Here is a 22912-nt window from a genome sequence, read left to right on the forward strand (position 1 = left end):
GAGAAAGTGAGGCTGCCCCTCAGGAACGCTGTGGACCGTGCTCCACGGGAAGAGTGGGAGAAAGGATCGAAATACCCCAAACGCCGAAAATGGGTGAAGTGCGATGAAGTGGGGCCAGGAGAAACCGCACCCGAGGTGAATGCTGGCTACCCAATCCTGGAAGATCCCGGCAGTGCCCTCAGAATGGGAGAGTGCAACGCAATAGGCAAGTTTGGAAAGAATCGGCATACAACTGAAAACGCCCACGAGAAATGCCGAGTTTGGGGTGATGCTGCTGAAATACACATTTCTGATCGTCTGGAACGCCCTGGCTCTGCGCTGGCAAAGGAAGGGTCAGACACCAGCCATGTGGCCCTCGGGCTCCAATCTAGCCAGTCACCAGGGGCTTCCAGAAAGGCTCCCACGGAGGTTAACGTGACCAGCGGGAGGATGGGGTGGGCGAAGCAGCCGCTCACATGGTCCTTGGCCTGGAAGGACGGCCCGGCTCTGCGGATGGTCCCAGCATGCGGCTGCCGGCTCTTCGGGGAAGAGCCGCCGAGCACACCAGCACCCACCCCCACCAAGGAGGAAGCTCCCGTTAGAACCAGAGTTAGAGTCAGTGAGCGACAGGTTAGGCTTGGGCAGCTGGAGGGATAAAGAACAGGCCATTCATTCAGGGGACAGAGCTGGGAAGGTTATTGCCAAGCAACTCGAACCAACGCCCGGAGAGAGCACTAGCTCAGTGTGGGAAGGAGGACCTGTCCTGACAGACGGTGGGTGCCAGGCTGCCCAGCTGCAGAGGGCTTCAATGCGGGAGAGGCTTCAGTGGGCAGCCACTGGATGCCAAGGCCAGGGGCCCAGAAAACCCTAAAAGCGGGGGGAGGGGGGGAGTACACTATCATGGGACACCTTAAAGGGGTTTCTCATCGCTGTGGTGGGAACATGATGGTCCCAGCATGAGGCTGGAGGCTGACAGATGCCTCGGGCCTGGAGCTGGTGCACACACAGCCCAGACCAATGCGCTCCAGTCCCACCGATGAGAACGGCTCCGCCTGGTTACATAAGTGCCCCGCTCCACCCACCCCGGACACCCCACTGAGCCACTTCTGGGCTGGGCTTTAGTGTCCAGTCCCAGCCTGGGGCTGAGCCCCTAGGCCAGGCACTTCGCCCTGCCTGGCTGGGTTTTCAAACATCTGATGTGAAAACCAGTGTCCCTCATCCTCTCGGGGGATGCTGCTTTCCTATTTGTCACAAGCTCAAGTCATGGTTCTCAGCCATTATCAACAAGGCTGTTTTCCTCCCCGTCAGTGCAGGGCGTGTAAGAGGGCAGCTGCAGCTCGTTAGGGGTGGGAGGTGATGCTGGTCCAGGCAGTTCCAGCAGCAACCAGTCTGGGGTGCATCAGGCCAGTCAGGCATACTACAGCCCCCACTCTGCACTCTGTCCTCACACTCACAGCAATACACCCCTTTCACATCAGCTAGCCCCAAGGATCCTTGGTGGGAAATTGGGGGTGACTGGGCTGCACACAAAGCAGATTTGGGGAGGCTATCCTGAAGCACGTGGGTGAACAGAAGGCAGGACATGGACCCTGGCTCTGCGGCTACCAAAGCCGCACAGACCTGAGACTTCTGCTGGAGGCAAGTGGGTCCCCCGGACTGGACTTCTACAGGAGCCAAAGCCAAACCCCCGTCTGCCCACACCCAACCCCCGCCCCGAGTGCAACACACACACCGCACACACGATACGGGTCCACATTACGTGGGGCTGAATCTACATGTTAATGTGGCTGCTCACGGCTGTGAGCAGACACAGGGGTTAGTGGTGGTTTGAGTGATGCGCGGCAACAGCCGAACCGCGGGGTCGGCGGGTTGGTGAGTCCTGTTTAGTGGGAGGGTGCTCGCCCTCTCAGGCAGGGTACCTGGATCGGCCTAGTTATCAGGCTGGATGTGGATCTGCCGCTGGGTCAGCACTTGGGAAAGCTCCCTCTGCAACTGCTGAAACTTGGGGTTGTCAGGGATAACGTCAACAGATCTACAGAGAGTATTCAGAGATGAATGCAGGAGCGGAGGACAGCACGGGCCCAGGAGCACGTGGGCGGGGCAGCGGAGAGGAGGGAGGTACGGGGGACACACAGGCGGAAGAAAGGGGCCGTCACCAAGGCCACGCTCTCTGGCCTGTGGTGTGGAGGTCACAGAGCAGAGCGCTGGGCTGGCGGTGGCCACGGTGTCTGGGACAGTGACCGTGGGCTCAACAGCTAGAGGAAAGCAATGCTGCCTGAAGGGGAGAAGGCGGATGAAACCCAACAGGGGCCAGACCATGTTCCCCACAGGCGGGGTGGAAATGGGGGACGGTGAGGGTCCAAAGGGGAATCCTCGCTATTGCGAAACTGTACGAGTAGAAAACTAAGAAACCTGTCTGCTCGGCGAATTCACAAGCCAGGGCAGCCCCCAGAGCTGCTTCCCGCCTCTCCTGGCCCAGGAGGCGAGAGCTGCCCCCGGAACGGGGGATTAGCAGGCTGGCAGCCAAGGAGGAGCGAGAGCCCTTGGCCTCAGTACCGTGCTGGGCTGCAGAGCAGACGCCTCTCCTCCCTCCAGCCCTGTCTCCCTGACTGGGAGGGTCCCCGAGAGGAGTGGCTCGTCCACGGTCGCACAGCTCTGCAGAGCATGCTGAGATACTGGCCTCCTGACACCATGGCCGCCACTGCCCCCACCGGCTCTGGCCTCCTGCTCTGCCACCACGGACCTCAGGGACCCAGAGAGCCTGCCAGCCTTCACTTGGCCGACACTGGACACTGCAGAACTGCAGGCCTGGGATGGGTGGAGGGTCGCTCAGGACCCTGGCCACAGCCAAAGAGCCCTGCAGAGGACATCGGAGTGGCCGGGGTCCTTCCCAGAAAGCAGCAGGTGAAAGGGCTCTTTCTGCTGCCCGGAAACCCAGCCAACCAGAGGCCTGGCAGCCTGGCGGGCACCCTGCCGTGTGTCTTAGGGTCTGGTTTGGAGGTCCCCTCGGACCCCAGAGCCAAAGGGCTGGGCAGTTTCTTTAGATGAGACTGACCCCAGGGGGCCAAGAGGAGGCCGACTTCAGGGATGAGGTATCGGTGGCTGTTAAGGGGAACGTCCCCCACATGACAAGCGTGGCGGCAGGAACCAGCACGTATTGAGAATGCAAACATGAGCACGGTGCTTTCCCGTTCAATGTCTGCACATCAGTCCTACAAGATGGGTACTTTACTCCAGCTTACAAACGAGGAAGCTGAGGCTCAAGGGCATATAGCTGTTAAGCAGCAGACCTAGGATTCAAATCCGTATTTTTTGGTTTCCAAAGCTTGTACTTTTGGGTACATTACCTCAGCCCATTGACGATGTCCTTTGTTTTTCCAAAGTAGATCTCATTCAGCGTACTTCTGATTTTATTTTCCATGTCCTGGGGAGGGAGGTCAGTCAGACATGACAGCAAACAGCTGGGAGTCCTGAGGTCCACACCCTCCCACCAGCTCACCACTGCAGTCCCCGCTGTGACCACAGGGGGGAGGCGCACGACTGCGCAGATGCCTGGTGAGCGAGCCCTAGCAGCCAAGACCCCCACCTATCCCTTGTGCTCGGTGCCCTTCCCCGTCCACAGGCCCGCAGGAAGCCAATATCCAGGTACTGGTGGCCATCACTGGCCACACTGGGAGTAAACCACACCACCACCCCTCCTTCCAAACTGTGGTGAAGGGAAGCCAGTGGCAACTGAAGTCCCCAGAGATCTGCTCCCTTGTCAGGTCTCCGCTCACTGGGCGGCAGGCTTAAGGCTTCCTGAGCAGACCCTTCTGGGAGGATGTTTTGAGGGAGGGTGGAGGGGATGCCCTAGGAGCTGTGCCCTGCTTGCACCTAGGTCACAGGCTCAGAAAACACAAGGCCTGGGGAACACATGAGAAACGCAGTACTGGCTGCTATGGAATGGGGAGAAAGAAGGCAGAAGGCCGGCAAGCCGGCAAACAGCTCCAGGGGCAAAACGTCAGATGCTGTGGAAGCCAACCAGAGCCACAGGAGCGAACCAGAGCCCCGAAGGCCCACTCACCTCTACCAGGCGCCCAATATTGGCTATGTGTGGCGAGGAGTCGCTCACAGTTTCATCTTTCTCCATCTGCAAAAGACAAGACATTCCTCCAAGTTAGAGAGAGCCAGGTGCTCTCTGAGAATGGCCACCTCAGCCCCTCCACAGTTTGCAAAGAACTTGTTATTCCTGCTGGCAGCTCCGGAGCCAGCTGCAGGTGGTGCGAGGCCACCTCCCCAGGGGGGGACCCAAGCACAAGATGAGCTAAGTTTCATGTCACAAACAGCCCAGCCAGCAAAAGCCCAGCGCCCACATTCCCAGGGAGAGTTGTGATGCCACCCTTGAAGGAACAGTCACCCCATCGAGCCCCCAGCAGGGAGGGCAAGGGTGACACCCCACCAGGCACGGGCTCATCCGGGGCCCGGGGAAGATGCGCTCAGGCACAGGCACGGCACAGGCTTCCCGTCCCAGGCCGGGGCGCCCAGCCACCACGCTGCTGCGCCCCGACGCTCCTGTGATGGCAGTCACAGAGGGAGGGCTGACAGTCCTGGGCAAGAGAGACACTCAGGCTCTGAGAGACGAAGTGACCTGCCCAACGTCACAGAGGTCGCAGGGGCAGAGCCTGGTCCAACCTTTTCTTTCTCTCTGTGAAGCTGAGTGATATGGGGAATGTGAGCAAGAGACTCTGGACCCAGATTCCTAGGGTATATCCTAGGGACACCGTGGATGGGGTTCTGGAGGTAGGACCCAGCGATTCAAGGCTCAGCCAGAGAAGGAAAGGAGGCAGGGAGGGGAGAAGGGATGGAGGATTCCTGATGCGAGCACACTCATGAATTGTGCATTTCTTCCCATGTTTAAAGGCTTATTTCCCTCGCAAGATTATAAATTCCTTAAGCAGAGCTTTACCGGTTTTATACCTCACAGGGTGCCTAGCAGACTGCAAGCACATCAACGCTCACTGTTACTACAATGAAAATAAGAACACACAGCTACCACCACCACTGTTGATATGAAACATGGAAGCTGAGACAGGTAACCAAGAAACGGGGAAAACATGAGAACAGTATCAGGAAGGCTAGAGCTCAAAATGAACTCAGATCAGCAAAAAAAGCAAAGAAAAGGCAAAGAGGCTCACTATTTCAGAACCAGAAGAGCAGGGCAGATCTCGGGGTGGTGGGCGTGCTGAGAGGTTGGCGGCCTCTGCGGCTTCTCACCTCGTCTCCTTTTCTTCCAGGCAGACCAGTCTGATCTGTGACGCAGCCATCCTTGGAAGGTCACAGTGCACTTAAAGGTGCCAGGACACTGGAGGGGCAGAGGCCGACCCCTCTCATGAAAGAAGGAAGATTAGAGCTGGGAATGAAACACTGGTTTGACACTGACCCAGACAATTTCTGATGGGACTGTTAAAAATCATGTGATGGCACACCTAAAATCGGCTATCTCTAGGACCCAGCAGGGGAGCGCTATGAACCCTGGGGACCTCTGATTGCCTGCACTGCTGGGACGCTGGGCTGGAAGAACAGAGAACTCCTCTAATAAGACCGCAGCACTGAGGCAGGTTCCCATCGGATATCTGCGGCCGAGGTTGAGGTGGGGCTAGACGATGGCCGCTCAGATGGAGCTTCTGCCGACGGGTCAGACACCATGTTCCCAGGGATGCTGCCACCTGGCCCTGGGCCAACCTGTCTGTCCAGGACTTAAAGGAAGGCATAGCCTATCAATGGCATCAGGGGTCAAGATGATCAGAAGGGCCACTACAGGACCCAGAAACATGGGTCAGCTCCTGGACACAGCAGCTCCCAAGCACAGCGTGCTTCCCCGGTGGCAGCCACCTTATTCCATTGAGTCTTCACAAAAACCCATTTGAAACCCAAGGATATTGAGGCTTAAAGATGTCGAGATCTGCCCAGACTCCAAGGACTTGGCTCTTCCTGCCTCAGTAGGCTGATCACATGGACCTGGGCGAAGGCCAACCAGATACTTTGACTCAAACATTAATCTCACTGACTACAAAGTGGGGGTAGTCCTGTGAAGGGACTCGTGGGTTTTTAGGTTATTTCAAGCTTGACAAGACTGTGATGTGGCCGCTGCGACAGTGGTCATGCAGCTTTAGGCTCGTAAGTGAAACCATCACTGGTGCGCAGGTCACAAGCAGCTGCTGTGACTCGCTCAGGAAGGCAAAGGTCCCCTCAGCTCTGGCCTGGCCCAGCCACATCTGCTGGGCTGCGTTCAGCTTGGGACACTGGGCTTTAACCCTTTGTACATCATAAGCGTCTAGAGACGCAAGCGGCGGACCTTTGAATTAAATTCAAAATATCGTGGTGTGTGGGGATGGTTTCCGTTTTGGACGCGTGGCAGTTAACTGGTTAAGAGGGCCATGTAGCCCTGGCCAGTTTGGCTCAGTGGATAGAGCATCGGCCTGCAGACTGAGGGGTCCTGGGTTCGATTCCAGTCAGGGGCACATGCCCATGTTGCGGGCTCGATCCCCAGTAGAGGGTGTGCAGGAGGCAGCAAATCAATGATTCTCTCTCTTCATTGATGTTTCTTTCTCCCTCTTCCTTCTTCTCTGAAATCAATGAGAAGGATATTAGAGAGAGAGAGAGAGAGAGAGAGAGAGAGCCATGTACAAGTTGGAGTTCACCTGCTTAAAAGGTTTAAATACCTTGAACCCAAGAAATGAGAAAGAACTGGGGATATTTCAAGCTAGGAAGGACTTGGAGGATCCTAGCAGTGGACAGGGGGAGCAGATCCAATCCAAGTCACTGCCAAGTGCAGCAAGGGAACATCATGGGATGACAGAGCTGTCTGTCACAGATGGCAGCACCTGCTCACAAAGCAACAAGCCCCAGGTCACTGGAGTGCTGGGGAGAAATGGGGTGCCTTGTCAAAGATGCTATAAGAAGGGTAGTGCCAGTCTAGAACCCATGGCCTTGCAAGGCTCTCCTGAAGATATGAGACAATCTTTGCAGAGCAAAGATGTCTGTTCTGGCAAGACTGTTTTGGTGAGAATTGGTCAAATGGAAAAGAGGAAGGGAGTGCTAGAACAACCGCCTCTGTCCCCCAGCACGGGGCCTGGAACTGTCCCAGGCTCTCTGGCCAATGATCTTGGGGCATCTCGATCCTCACAAAACAGAAGTGAGAGAGCCCATGAACTTAAAAGTGTTAGCTACTCCCCACCTTTCTGGTTTAATAAATTCCCCATCTGGCAGGAACATCATCTGCCCTCAGCCAAACCCTGTGACTCCCTGAATGGGAGTCAGGAGCACACTCCGCAGGAGGGACAGAGCTCTGACTACCTTTTTTTCGGTCTACCCACTTTTAAAATGGATTTTTGGATGCCAACACCCTGGGACTGTGTGTCCTCTCCCCAACTTGGAAATGGTTCCAAGGGCTGCTCAGAGAGGGTGTGGCCCAAATGGATTCCCTCCTTTCACACATTAGCATCTCTCTCCCTCCCCAGCTCCACGCAGAGGGCAGATTCCTCATGGAGAGTCCCTTTAAGAAGCACCAAGAGTACAAAGTGAGGCAAGGACTGTTGGCCAAGGGCTATGGGCCATCAGGGTCAGTAAAGCCACGTGACCAATCAAACCTCTTGGAGAGGAAAGGCTGAAGCCACTGGACACCCAAAGGTACAACAGGTGGGAGGGTTGGAAGGGAAAGGAAGATGAGCAGGCCCGGTCTCCCCAGGAGTAGACTGACTCCTAAGTTGTGGCCAGGAATTGAGCCCAAGGAAAAGGCCCGGCAGGGACCAGACAGAAGAAGGTGGGTGAGGGGTGGGCAGAGGCCTTGGCACACAGACATGTTCCCACAACCCCCTTGCTCACAGCCCTGCCGAATCCCTCAACACCTGGTCAGGATCGGCTTTCTGGCAATGCTGACCCACCGAAAATAGAACTATTTGTGCGATGCATATATTATTACATCCTCAGGAAAGTGGCTGCCAGAAGAAAACATTTTTATGTGCTGTGGTCGCACAGATGTTCCGAGAGGCGATTCCAACCGAGTCTGAAGTCAGGGGCCAGCCTCTCGCCCTAGGAAGGCCCTCTCCTCTCCGTGGCTTGGACACGGGAAGGACACAGGCCAGACCTGGAAAGCAGGCTGTGCGCCTCTGCTGCCCTGTGGCAATTTTCAGTGAGTACAACCTGGAGGGTGAGGCCCTGAAGAAAGCCAGCCCCACCCAGGTCCATAGCTCATCTGGAGGCCCAAGGCGTGAGGGCCTTGGCCTGTCTAGGGCGCACACTAAATGAGCTAATATATGCACCATGCCCAGAACGGTGCCTGGCAGAATGGCAGCTTCATTCCCAGGACTGCCTGGTCCTGGCTCCTAGGCAGAAGCCAGCGGAGTCGCTCTGGTTCCTGAGCTGTGCCGGGTAAGAGTGGGGCTGCAGGCCAGCACTGAACATGTTGTCAAGCCAGAAGACAGTGGCCAGCCTCTCAAGGAAGGATCAGTCTGCCTGGTTTCGGACAATTTTAATTGAGCCTAACACTGTATATTGTGGAAGATGGCAATGTCTCTGCTTGCAAGCTGTGTGGTAGTAGCAATAGTAGCTATTATCCCCTGACCATAAACCATGTGTCAAAATGGTTTTGTATTTCTAATCTAAAACAATCTTCCCAAACAGGCATTATTAGCTCTATGGTGAAAATGCTGACTTTCAGAGAAGGGAAGTGGTCTGTCCCGGCCACATGGCTGGATCTGAACCAAGATCTGGATGATTCTGAAACCTGTTTCTTCCATGAGAACACACTGCTTGCTTAACTTATCCATGTTCTTTACAAGAAAAATCAAAGACAAATCACAATCCAGAGCTCGGAAACTCCAGTGTCCATCCTTGTCTCCTCTGCCCCTTCCCCCCAAGCCCCTGGGTTCTCTGGTCCCTTCCTCTCCTGTCAGCCTTCACAGTCTCATGCCAGCTTTCCTTCTCAACCAGGCGCTAGGTCACCCACCCAAGGTCATCCAACCAGCACCAAACCAGTCCTGGAGGCCACGCTGCTGATGCAGCTCCACCTGAGCCCTGTGCCCCTCCTAGACCAAGAGTGCATGGGGCTGCAGCTAGCTGTGCCTCCCGCAGGCAGCAAACGCCCCCTGAAGCTCCCTCGCCTGGCCTGGCCCCCCTTTGTCCCCTACACCTGGAAGGAAGGCCGCGAACCTCTCCCCCTGCTGAAGCAGCGCCTTGCCTAACTGCCAAGCACGAGTCAAAGAGGATGTCCCTGCGTGACACTCGGGCAGGCGCCTCTGCGGGAGTTTTACTGCTTCAAGATACATCACGGGGTGCCTACTGCTGAGTAGGAAGAGCTCAGCTTGCAAACGACTGGCCTAACCTCCCCACTCAGCAAAACATTCCACCTTCGTTCCTAAATATTTAGAATCTGAAAAAAATATCAAACGAACATCTGCAGGGACTGTCCGAGATCGGAAACTTGCATCTTTCCAGAGATTTATGGTCTTGCCTCTTTCCCACGTCTCCAGCTGTCACACCAAGTGACCTCTTAGTACAACTTCCTTTTCAACAGGTTGGTCCCTGGCGTGCAAGCCTTCCCAGTGGGGCCCAGGTGGCAGTCTGCCAGAGGGCACCTGCCGCCCTCCTCGCCTGGCAGGATGGCACCATCTGGCTGTGATGAGCTTCCCCAAGGACTGCTGCTCACTTTCCTCCCACAGCTGCAGGGATTTGCCAAAACACTTTATCTATCTGCCTCGCTTTCCAGCTGACATCCCTAAAAGACATCTTTTGTTGGGGGCAGCGGAAAAAAAGGCCAAAGTCGGGGAGACGGAGTACAGAGGGAGCTTGGCCTGGGGTGCACTTGGTCTGAGCCTGCTGGGGTATGGCATGACCAGGTGTGAAATGCAGCTCAAGTACATGTTATTTTTTTTTTAAATGTTTTATTTTTTTACAGAGAGGAAGAGAGAGGGATAGAGAGTTAGAAACATTGATGAGAGAGAAACATCGATCAGCTGCCTCCTGCACACTACCTATTGGGGATGTGCCCACAACTAAGGTACATGCCCTTGCCCGGAATCGAACCTGGGACCGTTCAGTCCGCAGGCCGACGCTCTATCCACTGAGCCAAACCGGTTAGGCCTCAAGTACATGTTATTGTTAAACTGACCAACAATTTAAAGAAAGCAAGTCGGTGAGAGCAGCTTTCCATCTCATTCACTGCACTCCCATAAGGCATCTAACCTGAGAAAGCAGGGACTGGGCAAGGCCTGCAATGCCCGGGGAAGCAGGGGATGCTGAAGAGAGCTGCGCTGAGCCTATGCCACAGCCCTTCTCAAGATGGGGCATGGGAAGCAGGAAAGCGAGGGGGTGCCTGGGCGCCATGCCCAGAGGAGGGTGACTCAGGCTGTGTTGCTACCGAGGCTCAGGTGCCCTGTGCTGCTGCTCAGTGGCCCCTCCGTCTCAGGGGTTGGTGTCTTTCCTGATTCACACGGGATGAGAGTGAGTGTGTGGCTGTAATGAGGCCTAGTTTCCGGAGGAAAAGCCGAGGCCTGGGAAACTGCACAGAGGGCTTAATGGAGGGACTGATGTGAGGAAGACTCCCCATCTGATCCCCATGGCCCACATCCTGGGAGCACCGAGCCTCAAACACTCTACTCCAAAACTCTCCCGACCTGCCCTCCTTCTCTACTCCCCCTGCCTTTGCCCTTTATTTCCCACCTTGAGGCTGACACCACTTCCTTCACTGACTCCTGGCCACAGGCTTGTCCCCTCCAGCCCCCCTGAGGCTGCCCCCATCCAGGCCCTGGTCATCTCTCCTGGACAACCTGAAGAGCCTCCTCCTCCTGCTAACCACCCGTGTCAGCCAGCAGCGCCGTCTTCTGAAAACATAGATCACTCCTCACCTAAAAATTGTAAAACCCTTCTCACTACCCCTGGTGATGACTGTGTCTCATCTGGTCAACTTACTTCCTACAGGAGACTCCAATGGAGGAGGCACCCACAGGGCGATGGTGCTGAGCACACCCCCAGGGAGCTTGGAGCCCTGCATGGGACCCCACAGCTCTGGCCCCACTCTCGGTGTCCGTTTCTGGGGCTGCCGACAGAATGCCACGGGGCACCCACAAAGTAGTGTCCTGTCTACATTGAGCGGACTGCTCAACGCATTCCTGTGCAAGCCTTCATTTAGCAATCAACCGAAGGCCAAGCACAGTGGACAGATTAGGAGCAAAAAAGGTAGTGTGGTAGAAAGTAGCCTATTTTTTTTTTCCTAGGAGGACAAATCTGGGTTCAAATCCTGACTGCCTCCTACTAGATAAACCCTTATGGGAAAATCACTTAACAGCTTGAACCTCAGTCTCCTCACCAGTTAAATGAGAATGATAACTACCTTGCTTACAGTCTTATCCAAGGAGGCAGCCTGCATAACCGTGCATGTTCCCTCCTCATCACTAAAACCCCTTCATCTCCCATCCAAGGCAACCACGCCATTTCTCCAAGGCTCATCTGGGACACATGGCTAACCCACAGCCCGCATTTCCCGTTTGCTCAGAAGCTGCGCATCATTAACTTAGACTCGTCTCTCTCCCTGCTTCCCTGCCCCTCCTTTTCGAGTTACTTACATTGGAAACCAGCCCCAGCTTTAATGCACCTCAGATGAGTTATGTGACCGGCCGTTAGGATGATGACAGAAGCATGAATTTCCTCATTAAAGCCCAAGAGCACAGGCAATCCAAACAAGGCCGTGGCCCGGACCGGTGTGCTGAGGACAGCCACTCATCAGGCTTGTGTTTGGCTTGGCAGGAGGCACTGCTCACGGCAAGCCGGAACCAGGGCCTGGCCATGGCTGACAGCTCTGATTTAAGCTATTAGGAAGACTGAGGATTAAATATTTGTCCAGGTCACTGTAAACCGGGTGGAATTATAAACAGTTCGGAGCGGTAAGTGATGCAGGAAACAGTCTCCGGATACAAATTTAGGATTTTCCACCATTGCCCAGGTGGCAGGGTGTGGGGCAGGCAGGCTGTGGTAGAGCTGGCTGCCTAGGGGTTCAGCCACCCCTCCCTAGTCAACGGTTCCTGGAAGACAGGGGCCCATTTCCCTGCAAAAGGATGGGCTCTGCCCCAGGGAGCACTAGCCTTGGTTCTGAGATGGCAGGCCGACAACCCTGCCCAGAGGCCAGAGCAGGGGACCCCCAAGACCCCTTGTGGCTTCAGGCCCTGTGACACAACAGAGGCAGTGGAGGGTTTGCATGGAGGCTCCAATAAGCATCCCAGGCAGGCTGGCTGACAACACATTTGCCTTGCACTACGATTTTTCAAACACATGAAGATGCTTTAGAGACTAAAATACAAATTCACTTAAACAATTACTAAATGTAGCCTTTCTGGCATATATGTTTTCTATTGACGGCTATTAAAAGTATAATTATTATCTTATTGAAAAAAATTTATATATATACTAGAGGCCTGGTACACGAAATTCGTACACGGGGGTGTGTGTCTCTCAGCCCAGCCTGCACCCTCTCCAATCTGGGACCTCTCGAGGGATGTCCTACTGCCCGTTTAGGCCCGATCCCACTAGGACATCCCTCTCACAATCCAGGACTGTTGGCTCCCAACTGCTCACCTGCCTGCCTTCCTGATTACCCCTAACCACTTCTGCCTGCCAGCCTGATCAGCCCCTAACCACTCCCCTGCAGACCTGGTCACCCCTAACTGCCCTCCCCTGCAGGCCTGGTCACCCCTAACTGCCCTCCCCTGCAGGCTTGATAGCCCCCAACTGCCCTCCCTTGCAGGCCTGGTCCCTCCCAACTCCCCTCCCCTGCTGGCCTGATCGCTCACAACTGTCCTCCCCTGCTGGCCTGATCCCTCCCAACTGCCCTCCCCTGCTGGCCATCTTGTGGTCCACATGGGGGCAGCCATCTTTGACCACATGGGACAGCCATCTTGTGTTGGAGTGATGGTCAATTTGCATATTACTCTTTTATTAGATAGGGTAGAGGTCTGGTGCATGGGTGGGGGGCAGCTGGTTTGCCCTGAAGGGTGTCCCGGATCAGGTTGGGTTTCCCTTAAGGTGTGGGGTGGCCTGGGTGAGGGGCCTGTGGTGGTTTGCAGGCTGGCCACACCCCCCGGAGACCCAAGTGGAGGCCCTGGTATCTGGGATTTATTTATCTTCTATAATTGAAACTTTGTAGCCTTCAGCAGAGGCCAGGGCAGGCCAGGAACTTGGCTTCCTCCATCGCCGGGGAAACCCAAGCCTCCTGTTTGCTCCGTGGCTGCAGCCATTTTTGTTGGTATTTATTTATCTTCTATAATTGAAACTTTGTAGCCTTCAGTGGAGGCCTGGGCTGGCCAGGGTGTGCAGAAAGCTTCGCTTCCTCCATTGCCGGGGAAACCCAAGCCTCCTGCTCACTCCATGGCCACAGCCATCTTGGTTGGGTTAATTTGCATACTCACTCCTGATTGGCTGGTGGGCATGGCTTGTGGGTATAGCAGAGGTAATGTCAATTTGCATATTACTCTTTTATTAGATAGGATATATACATATATGTATATATATATATTTACTTATTTAAATTGATTTCAGAGAGGAAGGGAGAAGAGAAAATCATTGATCAGCTGCCTCCTACATGCCCCCTACTGGGGATTAAGCCCGCAACCTAGGCATGTGCCCTTGACTAGAATCGAACCCGGGACCCTTCAGTCCACAGGCCAACACACTATCTATCCACTGAGTCAAACCGGCTTGGGCTAAAATAAATTTTTGAAGTTAAAAGGAATCCTTATTAAGCTGGAAACTACTAGATGGGGAATGGGAAAGTTGATCTTGGCAGAAGGGGCTCCCCCTGAGGGCGTTAGGGTATTCTCAAGGAGGCTAGCTTTCAGCCAATACTGACCTCTCTGAGGCCAAGTGTCACTTGTCTGTGCTCTCTCTTCCCTTTATACATAAGCACCTACCACACGGAACAAGGCCTCCCCCTGGGACGGGGCCATCCTGGGTCCTTAAACAAGGGTCTTAAACCTGCTTAGATGTCTGAAGTAGCATCTGAAGTCATAAAGGCATGTCTGCTCCAGAGAGGCAGCAGCTTCCTGTCCAAGCCCCCACTTGACTCAGACACACCTACAACAGAACCAACCACGAAAGAGGGGTGGAACTTTCAATGTCCCCCAATTTCTAGGGGGTGGAAAAGGGTTGGAGGTTGAATCAATCACCAATGGACAATGAGCTAATCAATTATGTCTGTGTAACAAAGCCTCCATAAAAACCCACAGAGGATGGGGTCCGGAGAGCTTCCAGAATAGGAACGAGATGGCTCCCAGTGTCGCATGCTGGGCCCCGAACCCCATGAGGCTAGAAGCGCTTTTGTTCAGGACCTTCCTCTCTGTATCTCTTCATCTGGCGGATGATTCGTTATCCTTTAATATCCTTTGTAATAAACCAGTAATCTAGTGAATAAATGGGTTTCTTGAGTTCTGTGAGCCACTCTAGCAAATTAACTGAACCCAAGGAAGGTGTCGTGGGAACCTTCGATTTATAGCTAGTCAAGCAGAAGCACAGGTGACAATCTGCACTTGCAACTGGTGTCCGAAGGTGCTGGGGCGGGGTGGGGGGAGAGGGACAGTCTTGAAGAACTAAGCCCTTAACCTGTGGGATCTGAGGCTGTCTCCATGGAGTGTCACAATTCAGTTGAATTGTAGGACACCCTGCTGATATCTGAACAGCTTGCTGGGGGCATGGGGACCACACCCTTCCCCACAATGGAACTGGGTACAGAACCCAAAAGGGTAACACTTGTCAAAATTTTAATGTGCACATAAATTACCGGGAGAATCCTGTTACATTCAGATCCCAATGTGGTAGGACTGGGTAGAGCCCAGATCTCTGCATTTCTGACAAGCTCTTGAACGATGTAGTGCTGGTCCTAGACCAGGCTGTGAGTGGAGACAAGAGAGCCAACCTGCCCGACAGGGCTGCTCGTGAGCACAGAGATAGGAAACGAGCGAAGCACTGCTTCTCACAGCACAGGAGGCCAGGAGGCTGTGGTACCCACGTGGGGTGAACCTGACAAGAGCGAGGAGAGAGAAACCATGGCCAAGCCCACAATCACCTGTCCTACCCAAACAGGAAGCCAGCTGGGAGTCAGCAGGCAGTGTTCAACTACAGACACTCAGAGGGCATTTATCTGACAATTAATGACAGTGGATTTACAGCTGGCTAAATAAGCTCAACTTGAAAAAGTACCCTAACAAAAATGATTATCAGACCGATGCCTCCTCTAAGGAAGTCTCTGGTAGCCATGCCTGAGGGCTCTGAACTTGGCCTTGAGCTAATTAATGTAAGATAGAGAGTCAGTTAATGTGCAAGTAACAAAGCCAGAAGGAACAGCTAACACCTGGATCACTGAAACCAAGCTTCAACATAATGGACACAGCAAAGTGGATAAAAAACAAAATGTGAGGATAAATGTAAATCTCATTTAAAAAAAAAGATTTGCTGCACAAGAACAGAATGGGAATCCCTGGACCCTCAGTGGTTCATGGAACAGGGAGATGGGATGGAGGTGCCAGCCAAAGCAATCCTGGGCACATTTTGGAGGACAGGTTCTTCCATTCTGGCTGCCTTTTTAATGGAGGCTGATGTAAGAGGAACAGCTGTCCCCCAAAGCAGTGGGCTCCCTGGTCCCACCCAGGGCAGAAGAAGGTGTCCTGTCAGGTTGGGAGTGACCTCTGAACTCTCCCAATGTCTAGATCCTGTGACTCAGGTGGCCTTTTGATTGCTTTCATCTTTTCTTTATGAGGTGAACAAGAGTGCCCTGGTGGGTCTACACTGGAGGATTGCAGTGAATATCCTTCAGCTCCACCTTGGAGCGCTGCTGGGGGTGGGACGCTGAGCAGAGAGCAGGCTTGCCACCGGGCTTGTCAGTTACTGATCACTACCAGTGGGGAGGCCAGTAAACCCACTCAGATGCTTACAGCAGGCACTTGCTCTTCTGGATCCTTTTAGGCTTTTATTTCAGCCTTTTCTCTCCTTTTGGGGGACCCTGGTGACTGTCCCCAGCAGCCTGTTGCCAACTATCTGGGTCAACTCTCTGCTGTCACTCTCCAGACTGCCCATGCCATCTACACAATAGTGTCCCTCGGTCCTCTCTGCAGAAAGCACGTTCCCATCAGTGTCCGATGTCTGCTGCCTGCCCACATCCATCCCCACCTCCACTGTATTCTAGGAAATCAACACTCCTTTCCCATCTACAATACCAAGGATACTCACGCAACCCAAGTCTGGCCATGGCCTCAGGAGAGGATTCTGGATGGACCAGCAATCATGACCGGGCCAGTGAGACACTTCTGGGGTATGGTAGACCTATTCTGCCAGGAGCCACCACATAGAGGGATGGGGTCCTGGCAACATCATTTGCGTCCTAGACCCAGCCGTGCTGAATGAAACCTGAATTGCTCAGTTATATGAGCTGACTCGTTTCCATTTTTTGCTTAAGTCAGAGTTTTACTTCTGTCACTTGTCACCAAGAGTCTAATATATGACCTAAATCACAACTAAGAAATGAACCCATTCTAAAATGTTATCGGCAGGTAGGTGTGTCCTAAACATCACAGGAGCACTTGAATGGAAACACCCTGACCCAAAGAGGACACCTCCTGTGACTGACTCTCGGAATCACTGAAGGCCTACGGGGCGATCGTGTCAGGCAGGGGCTGGCCTAGGACCTCTGTGGGGACAACTGCTCACCCATCCCCATGTACAGTCAGCTCTGAGCTGGCACCTGTGGGCAGGGCAACTCTACCTGTCTGGTAAGGCTGCCTCCAAGGTTCATGGTGCCAGAGCCAGATTTGTTGGTTTGCAGCCACAGCATCACCGTAGAGGTCAGCTTGTAATGGGCGGTGCGGCCACTGGACTTCTCCTGGGGGACAAGACAGAGATCAGAACCTTGCACACAACCCTGGCCGAGGAGTCTGTGGTGGCTCCTGAACTCAGGGTGATCCTAACATGCCCCTTCCTAAGACATTACCACCACACTACCTTTCCCAATCCCCAGTGGCTTTTAAAGGGACTGAATCTGCACTCGTGTATATTCAGTTCTTCTGGGATCTTTACCATCAATGACTACTGCAATCTTGACTTATCTTTATCCAAATGGCTTCGGGCACTTTTAGGAATTAACAGGTTTAGGTATCACAGTACCCCTCTTCAAGAAGCATCTGCTAGAGAACAGGGCTGCACTGCTGGGCGTGGCATCTGTCTGCAAGGCCCTGCACCGCCAGCTGCCGGGGAACTGTACCTGCACTTCCACCACGTGGATGGAATCCCAGCAGCCTTTGATCTTCTTTGATCCGTCTCCAGCCTTCTTTATGAGGATCACTCCAGCAAAGCCATGATCCAGATCCCAGAGGTAGACAGATGAGACGCCGCCTTCAAAATACCTGCAGGAAACAGGCCCATGTGCCCATTAGATGCTAGGTTGTCAAATTACAGCCATCAGCCCAGGTCCCAGGGGTGCCATTCGGAAAGGTTCACTGTGTCTGTCTGGAATTAAGGACCCTCCCTGCAATGGTTCTAGGGTTGATTCGTGTATGTGTCCTGAACATCCACTGGTTGGGGGTGGGATTAAAGCATCCTTTTGGGGTCACAGAAAGAACATGGCTCAGGAGTCCTCAAGATGAATCTGAGCCTGAACTCTCCCATATACTCCAGCTTTGTGGTCTTTGTCAAGTTTACCAAACTTCTCCGAGCTTCGGATTCCTCCCAGATGAAGGGTCCAGCAAAGTGTGTGACGTGACCCTCAGTTGGGTCATTACTACTGAGTCACCATCACCGTCCGATATTCCTATCTTTTGTGATGGCTACTTTACAGGGGAGAATAGGAGGGGAAAAAAAAGAGAGCAACAAATGCTTCCTCACCAAGAACCTTCCAGAGCCTAGGCCCACCAGGGCCTCTATGGTCTTTCAGAACAACTTGCTGCAACTCGCTAACCAGGAATGAAGGGCTAAGCAAGGGACGGAGCTCCCTCCTCAGGCCTGAGCCAATATGGAAAACTTTCTAATTAAGATCAAATGCACAAGGGAAAGAAAGGGCCAGAGGAGAAAAAAAAACCAGGCTAGACCGCAGTCAGCGCCGCGACGGAGTCAGGCTGCTGTGAGTACAGACCGAGGAGTTCAGAAAGCACGGGTGGATGGATCACTGCTGATGTGCAGCGCCCCAGATTCTGCTGAATCTCATCTGGTGGCTAGCACGTTCTTTACCAGAAAGTCTGTGGCCTCTCTGACGCGTTAACCCCATTCAGTGGTGTGGCAGGCACATCCTGGGACTGCAACCTCAGACGTGAGCAGACCTCAGATGTGCACAGCGAGCAGGCAGTGTGGCTGCAATGAGCGTGGGCCCGGGTCAGACAGGCATGGGTCCCAGCCCCAGCCCCTCGTTACCAGCTCCGTTCATGCCCACATCCCAAAAACTACTTATTAGGGCTACCAGGCACCAACTGTATGAACTGGGCCTTAAGACTGCTGAGAGACAAAAACAATATAGGAAAGTAGATACCTGACCAAAGATTACTATTAATTTTAATAAAACAAGTACTAAGAGTAAACACATCTGTGAATGCTAATACTTAGAGAATGAGGGTGAAGAAATAGGCGAATTCTTCGTACTTTTGTGCAGAGGTCAGTATGTGGCATACAGCAGAGTGTGACCGGGGGACACTGAGACCAAGGAAGTAGCCCCACCTCACAGAAGACAGCCTCCAGCCTGAGCTGTAGGGGCGGTGGCTCAGTGTAACCTCTTGCTCTAACTGCGCCCAAGAGTCCTCCCCGCCAGGATTCCTCAGGCAGACTGGGGCCCGCCCGCTGCTGCCGCCGCCACCACATCCTGTCCCCACTGCTCCATCCCCGCACCATCCACTGTGATTAAGCTGTCAAATGAAATTCACAACTCTGCCACTCCCAGCACGTCATGGGAGGCAGGTGAGGGCAGGCCCGCCAGGGCTCCGGAGATGCCAGCCCCAGGCTACATGTCAGTCAAACAATGGAGGGCAGGAAGGGGTTTGGCTCCAGAAAAGGGGAAGTGTAGTACTATGAGGGGAACAGACAGACACACCTGTGGGGGCCCAGAGCTCAGTACCATCCCAGGTAACCTCAGGGACTTTTTTCTCTTGTTCCAATTCTCTTTTCAAACCACACACACACACCCCTCCCTCCCTAGGATGGGAGGGAGGGGAAGCAGACAAGTGCTCCGGTCTAGGACCAGCCCTGCAGGGAGCTGCACGCACAGGGACTGGTGGAGATGTCTGTCACGTCTTAGCTGGAGTCCACGTGCTCAGGTGAGCTTGCAGCAGGGCCTCCGGGAGCCTTTCTGGCTTGTTCTCCTGGATTTTGGTGGCTCCCTTGGCTCATACATAGTTCACTAGGAGGCACCCCAACTCTACTGAAGGAGAGGAGCAGCCCACCACAGACCTGTGAACACCGTCCTATTGGTGACAGATGGATGGGTTCTCCCACCCCGTTTTCCCTTTTAGTCTGCTTGTAGGGAGAGCAGCCCCACATCAAAAGGAAAAACCAACAACTTGAAAAAACTGTGGCTTTTCCTGTGCTGGCAAAAATGACAGGCCGATAATTCCTTCTTTCCGTTGGCCATCCTGGAACGAAGGCTTGAAGCCCAGTGGGCATTTCCATCCTTCCGCCCCCTCACGGCTCACGGCCCTATCCTCTGCACGCCCCCAACCAGAGACTGGTGTTGTCCTTGTCAAAGGCTCATGCCCTGAGTGCTGGGAGACCGGGGAGAGCGGGTCAGGCCGTCCTGGAGGGAACCAGGGGAGATCGTGGTGGCTTGACAGCCCTGGCCGACACCACCTGGTGACCAGTTCAAATGCGCCAGGTGGCCTACAGTTCACCCCACTCGCTCTCATCCCTTGGATTTGTTTTCTTCTAGAAAAATAAAACAGCAGCGTGAATGTTTTATAAGGTGGAACGGGCTGTTTCCAGTCCAACGTCCCTCCCATGGCCCAGCTCCCACGCTGGGCAGCTTCTTCTTGGCTTGCTCAGCTCCACGCTGACCAGGCCCAACATTTCAAAGTGCTGGACACAAAGGAGGTAAAAATGCAACCTCAACTCTGACCTCCATGTGGGTTACTGTTTCCCCAAAGTAAAAAAAATTTATTGCAACATTATAAAAAAAGGAAATTTAAAAATTAGCCCACAGTACCATATATCAACTTATCCCATAAATCTGATTTTTCCAAATTCCCTTCCAGTCTTTGTCCAGATGCGTAATTTTTATGTAACTATAAAAGCCCGGCAGTGGTACTGCACTGAGTTGGGTTTTCCTCACTTGGCACGGAACCCTCAGTGCTTCTCCATGGAGCCACATGATCTCCGTAATTGTTTTTAAGAGCCGGGATCATATTCCACTGGGTAGTATCCTAATTTACAGTCCATTTGACTTTTAATACAGAAATCACGCTTGGATCTCACTGTGCCTGCCCCTCTCCCCTTCGGGCGTTCCCCGTCGAGGCGGACGTGCTGACATCCGCAGGTAGGGCCCCGACACCACAACCATTCAAGAACGGACTTGCATTCCACCCACCAAAAGGGATCTCCAGGGATGTGAGCGGCTGCGAGCGGCAAGTCTCAACCCGAGGTTCCAGGACAGAGAGAGCAGGGGCTGGGTGAAGGAAGGGCCGGTGCGGAGTCGCCCAGAAAGACCTGCCTCTCCGACAAGTGCTGTCAGGACCGCTGTGCAGTCAGTGGTGAGGCGACTGCGGGGCACACAGACAGCCCCCCATTACATGGTTATGGCTTTGCTCTGCACGTGACGCATTAATTAAAGAGGGACCTCAACAAGTTTTTGAAAATTTATTCTTACCTGCCGTACTTTGATCATCATGACATGAAACAGGAAAAAAAATAATTTTTATGTGGGTCACATTTACGAGTTTTTACATAAAGGCTTTTGTGGGTATTTTAAGAATGTGCTAAAATGTTGTCTGAAACCACATAAAGCCATCTGAGGAGTCGCCCGCCAGAACTAACAGCACACACATGGAAGCACTTTAACTGGCCTTTGTATATTTAATGAGTCAAATAGTATTAATATTGTTTAAATGCTAACATGCTATTTCAATAAGGTGGCTCTACCATCGCCAGCACTCGCTCTTGGGCCTTGCACGTCAACGTGAATGAATGATCACATGTGCCCCAGCGATGAGAGCAGCTACAGAGGAATTAACCAGGCCCTGCCCTGGCTCCACCCGCTCCCCAGGAGGGCGGGAGGCAATAGGCTGGCTGATTCGGGCTCAGGAGGGAAGGCCCTCCTCCTGCAGTGAGGTCTCTGGTCAAAGGGGCAGCTCAGAGAACATCTTTAAAAAGTGGAGGCCCAAACAGGAAAACACAGGCTTTTCTCAGGCCTGAATCCCCCCCACCATGCGGTGAAGAGGGTGAGTGACCAATAGCTGGACACCACAGAGTCAGTCTTCGGGGACACTGCGGAGAAGCCACCTTGTAAAGTCTTAAACCATGAAAGCTCCAGGAACATCAGGAGTGGGGATGACAGGTCACTCCAGGAGCAAACGGAGTAAGACTGGGCTGGGGTCTGGCAGAAAGAGAATTTCAACCGAGTGACACTGGTTCTACACACAGTCTTGGTGGCTTTCTCGGCTTTCCCAGTAAACATGAACATTTCCCAAGGCAAAGGGAACTGCAGGGAATTCAATAGCTGGGACTAAGGAGATGGGGCCACTCTGGGTTGGTTCTATGAGTCCTGCCATTTGAAAAATAGTATGTCAATGACAACAGGCAGATAATAGGTTTCATAAAGATCAGTCACAAGGGGACACCTGTGTGCTGGATGAACCAGGAGCAAAAGGCAGACCCTCAGGTGGGGCTGACGATTTATCAGCACAATCACAATTAAGCATCTGGTCGAGTTTATTTTCTGTCATCAGCCAGATCCCTGAACTTGGACCAACTAAAAGCCTAATGTGTCAGTAATTCTCAGAGTTCTATGTCGTTTCTCCCTGAAAATCACTCTTCCACTTGAATAATGGCACAGTCACCTGTACAGATTCTACGTCCATAACTCTTCAACCACAGGACTTCTGGGGCGAAGGAAAAGAAGGGGAAAACATAGTACTTCACACTCAAAATGACCTACTTCACAAAAGAAAAAAGAAAATATTTCGTGTCCCAAAGCTTTATGGAGTGTTTGAAGCCGAGGAATGCGAGGAGACCTAGGATGGAAACTTGTTTCGGGAATCTGAGCTGTGGCTCTGAATTAGCCAATTCTCAGTCCTGGCCAACATTGGGCTGCAAATGGAACAGGAAAGATGGGCTGGAACGGACTTTGAAGTTGGCCGTTAGTCCCGCTTTTCAAACCGTCTCCTGGGAGAAGAGCCGGATTTGTGCTTCTAATACAGAGGTTCCCCTACAGCTAATGAGTCACAGGCTATGACCTTCCACAAAAGAGCCAAAGCCAGGACAGACCTGCTGGGATGGAGCAGGCCTTCCTGGGTTCCCTCAGACGTGGTCTCTCAGCATCAAATGGGCTGGGCCGCCGTCACAGGACAGGGCCAGGAGGCCTGGACCTCCAGCAACACAGTGACATCTGCAGTGCGGAGCACAGGTAGTCACCCCAAACTCAGCCAAGGCACAGAGCATTGTAAGGTGAGCCCCTAGATGCTGGAGTGTGAGGGGCTTTCTTGTGCAGTCGCTTCATTAAAGAAAGCCAAGAGGCCGAGACCGGTTTGGCTCAGTGGATGGAGCGTCGGTCTGGGGACTGAAAGGTCCCAGGTTCGATTCCGGTCAGGGGCATGTGCCTTGGTTGCGGGCACATCCCCGGTAGGGGGTGTGCAAGAGGCAGCTGGTCGATGTTTCTCTCTCATCGATGTTTCTGGCTCTCTATCCCTCTCCCTTCCTCTCTGTAAAAAAATCAAATATAATATATATATAA

At 53.3% G+C, this 22912-nt stretch overlaps 1 protein-coding gene across 3 annotated transcripts in view; it reads right to left on the reverse strand.

The window, feature by feature from the left end:
* Positions 1–22912, reverse strand: part of CAPZB (capping actin protein of muscle Z-line subunit beta) — a 122756-nt gene that overhangs the window by 1639 nt on the left and 98205 nt on the right. For 2 of the 3 annotated variants that reach the window (XM_008148145.3, XM_028155465.2), the window contains exons 5-9: positions 17255–17396; positions 16760–16876; positions 4043–4108; positions 3327–3403; positions 1899–2011 (exon numbers count right to left, since the gene is read on the reverse strand). In XM_008148145.3, the coding sequence (XP_008146367.1) occupies positions 1909–2011; positions 3327–3403; positions 4043–4108; positions 16760–16876; positions 17255–17396 (505 nt within the window). In that variant the 3' untranslated portion in view covers positions 1899–1908. The remainder of the gene's footprint in view (positions 1–1898; positions 2012–3326; positions 3404–4042; positions 4109–16759; positions 16877–17254; positions 17397–22912) is intronic. The other variant, XM_008148144.3, reaches the window with a different exon arrangement.

Source organism: Eptesicus fuscus, chromosome 9 (genome assembly GCF_027574615.1).
Source record: "Eptesicus fuscus isolate TK198812 chromosome 9, DD_ASM_mEF_20220401, whole genome shotgun sequence".
Lineage (NCBI taxonomy): Eukaryota > Metazoa > Chordata > Mammalia > Chiroptera > Vespertilionidae > Eptesicus > Eptesicus fuscus.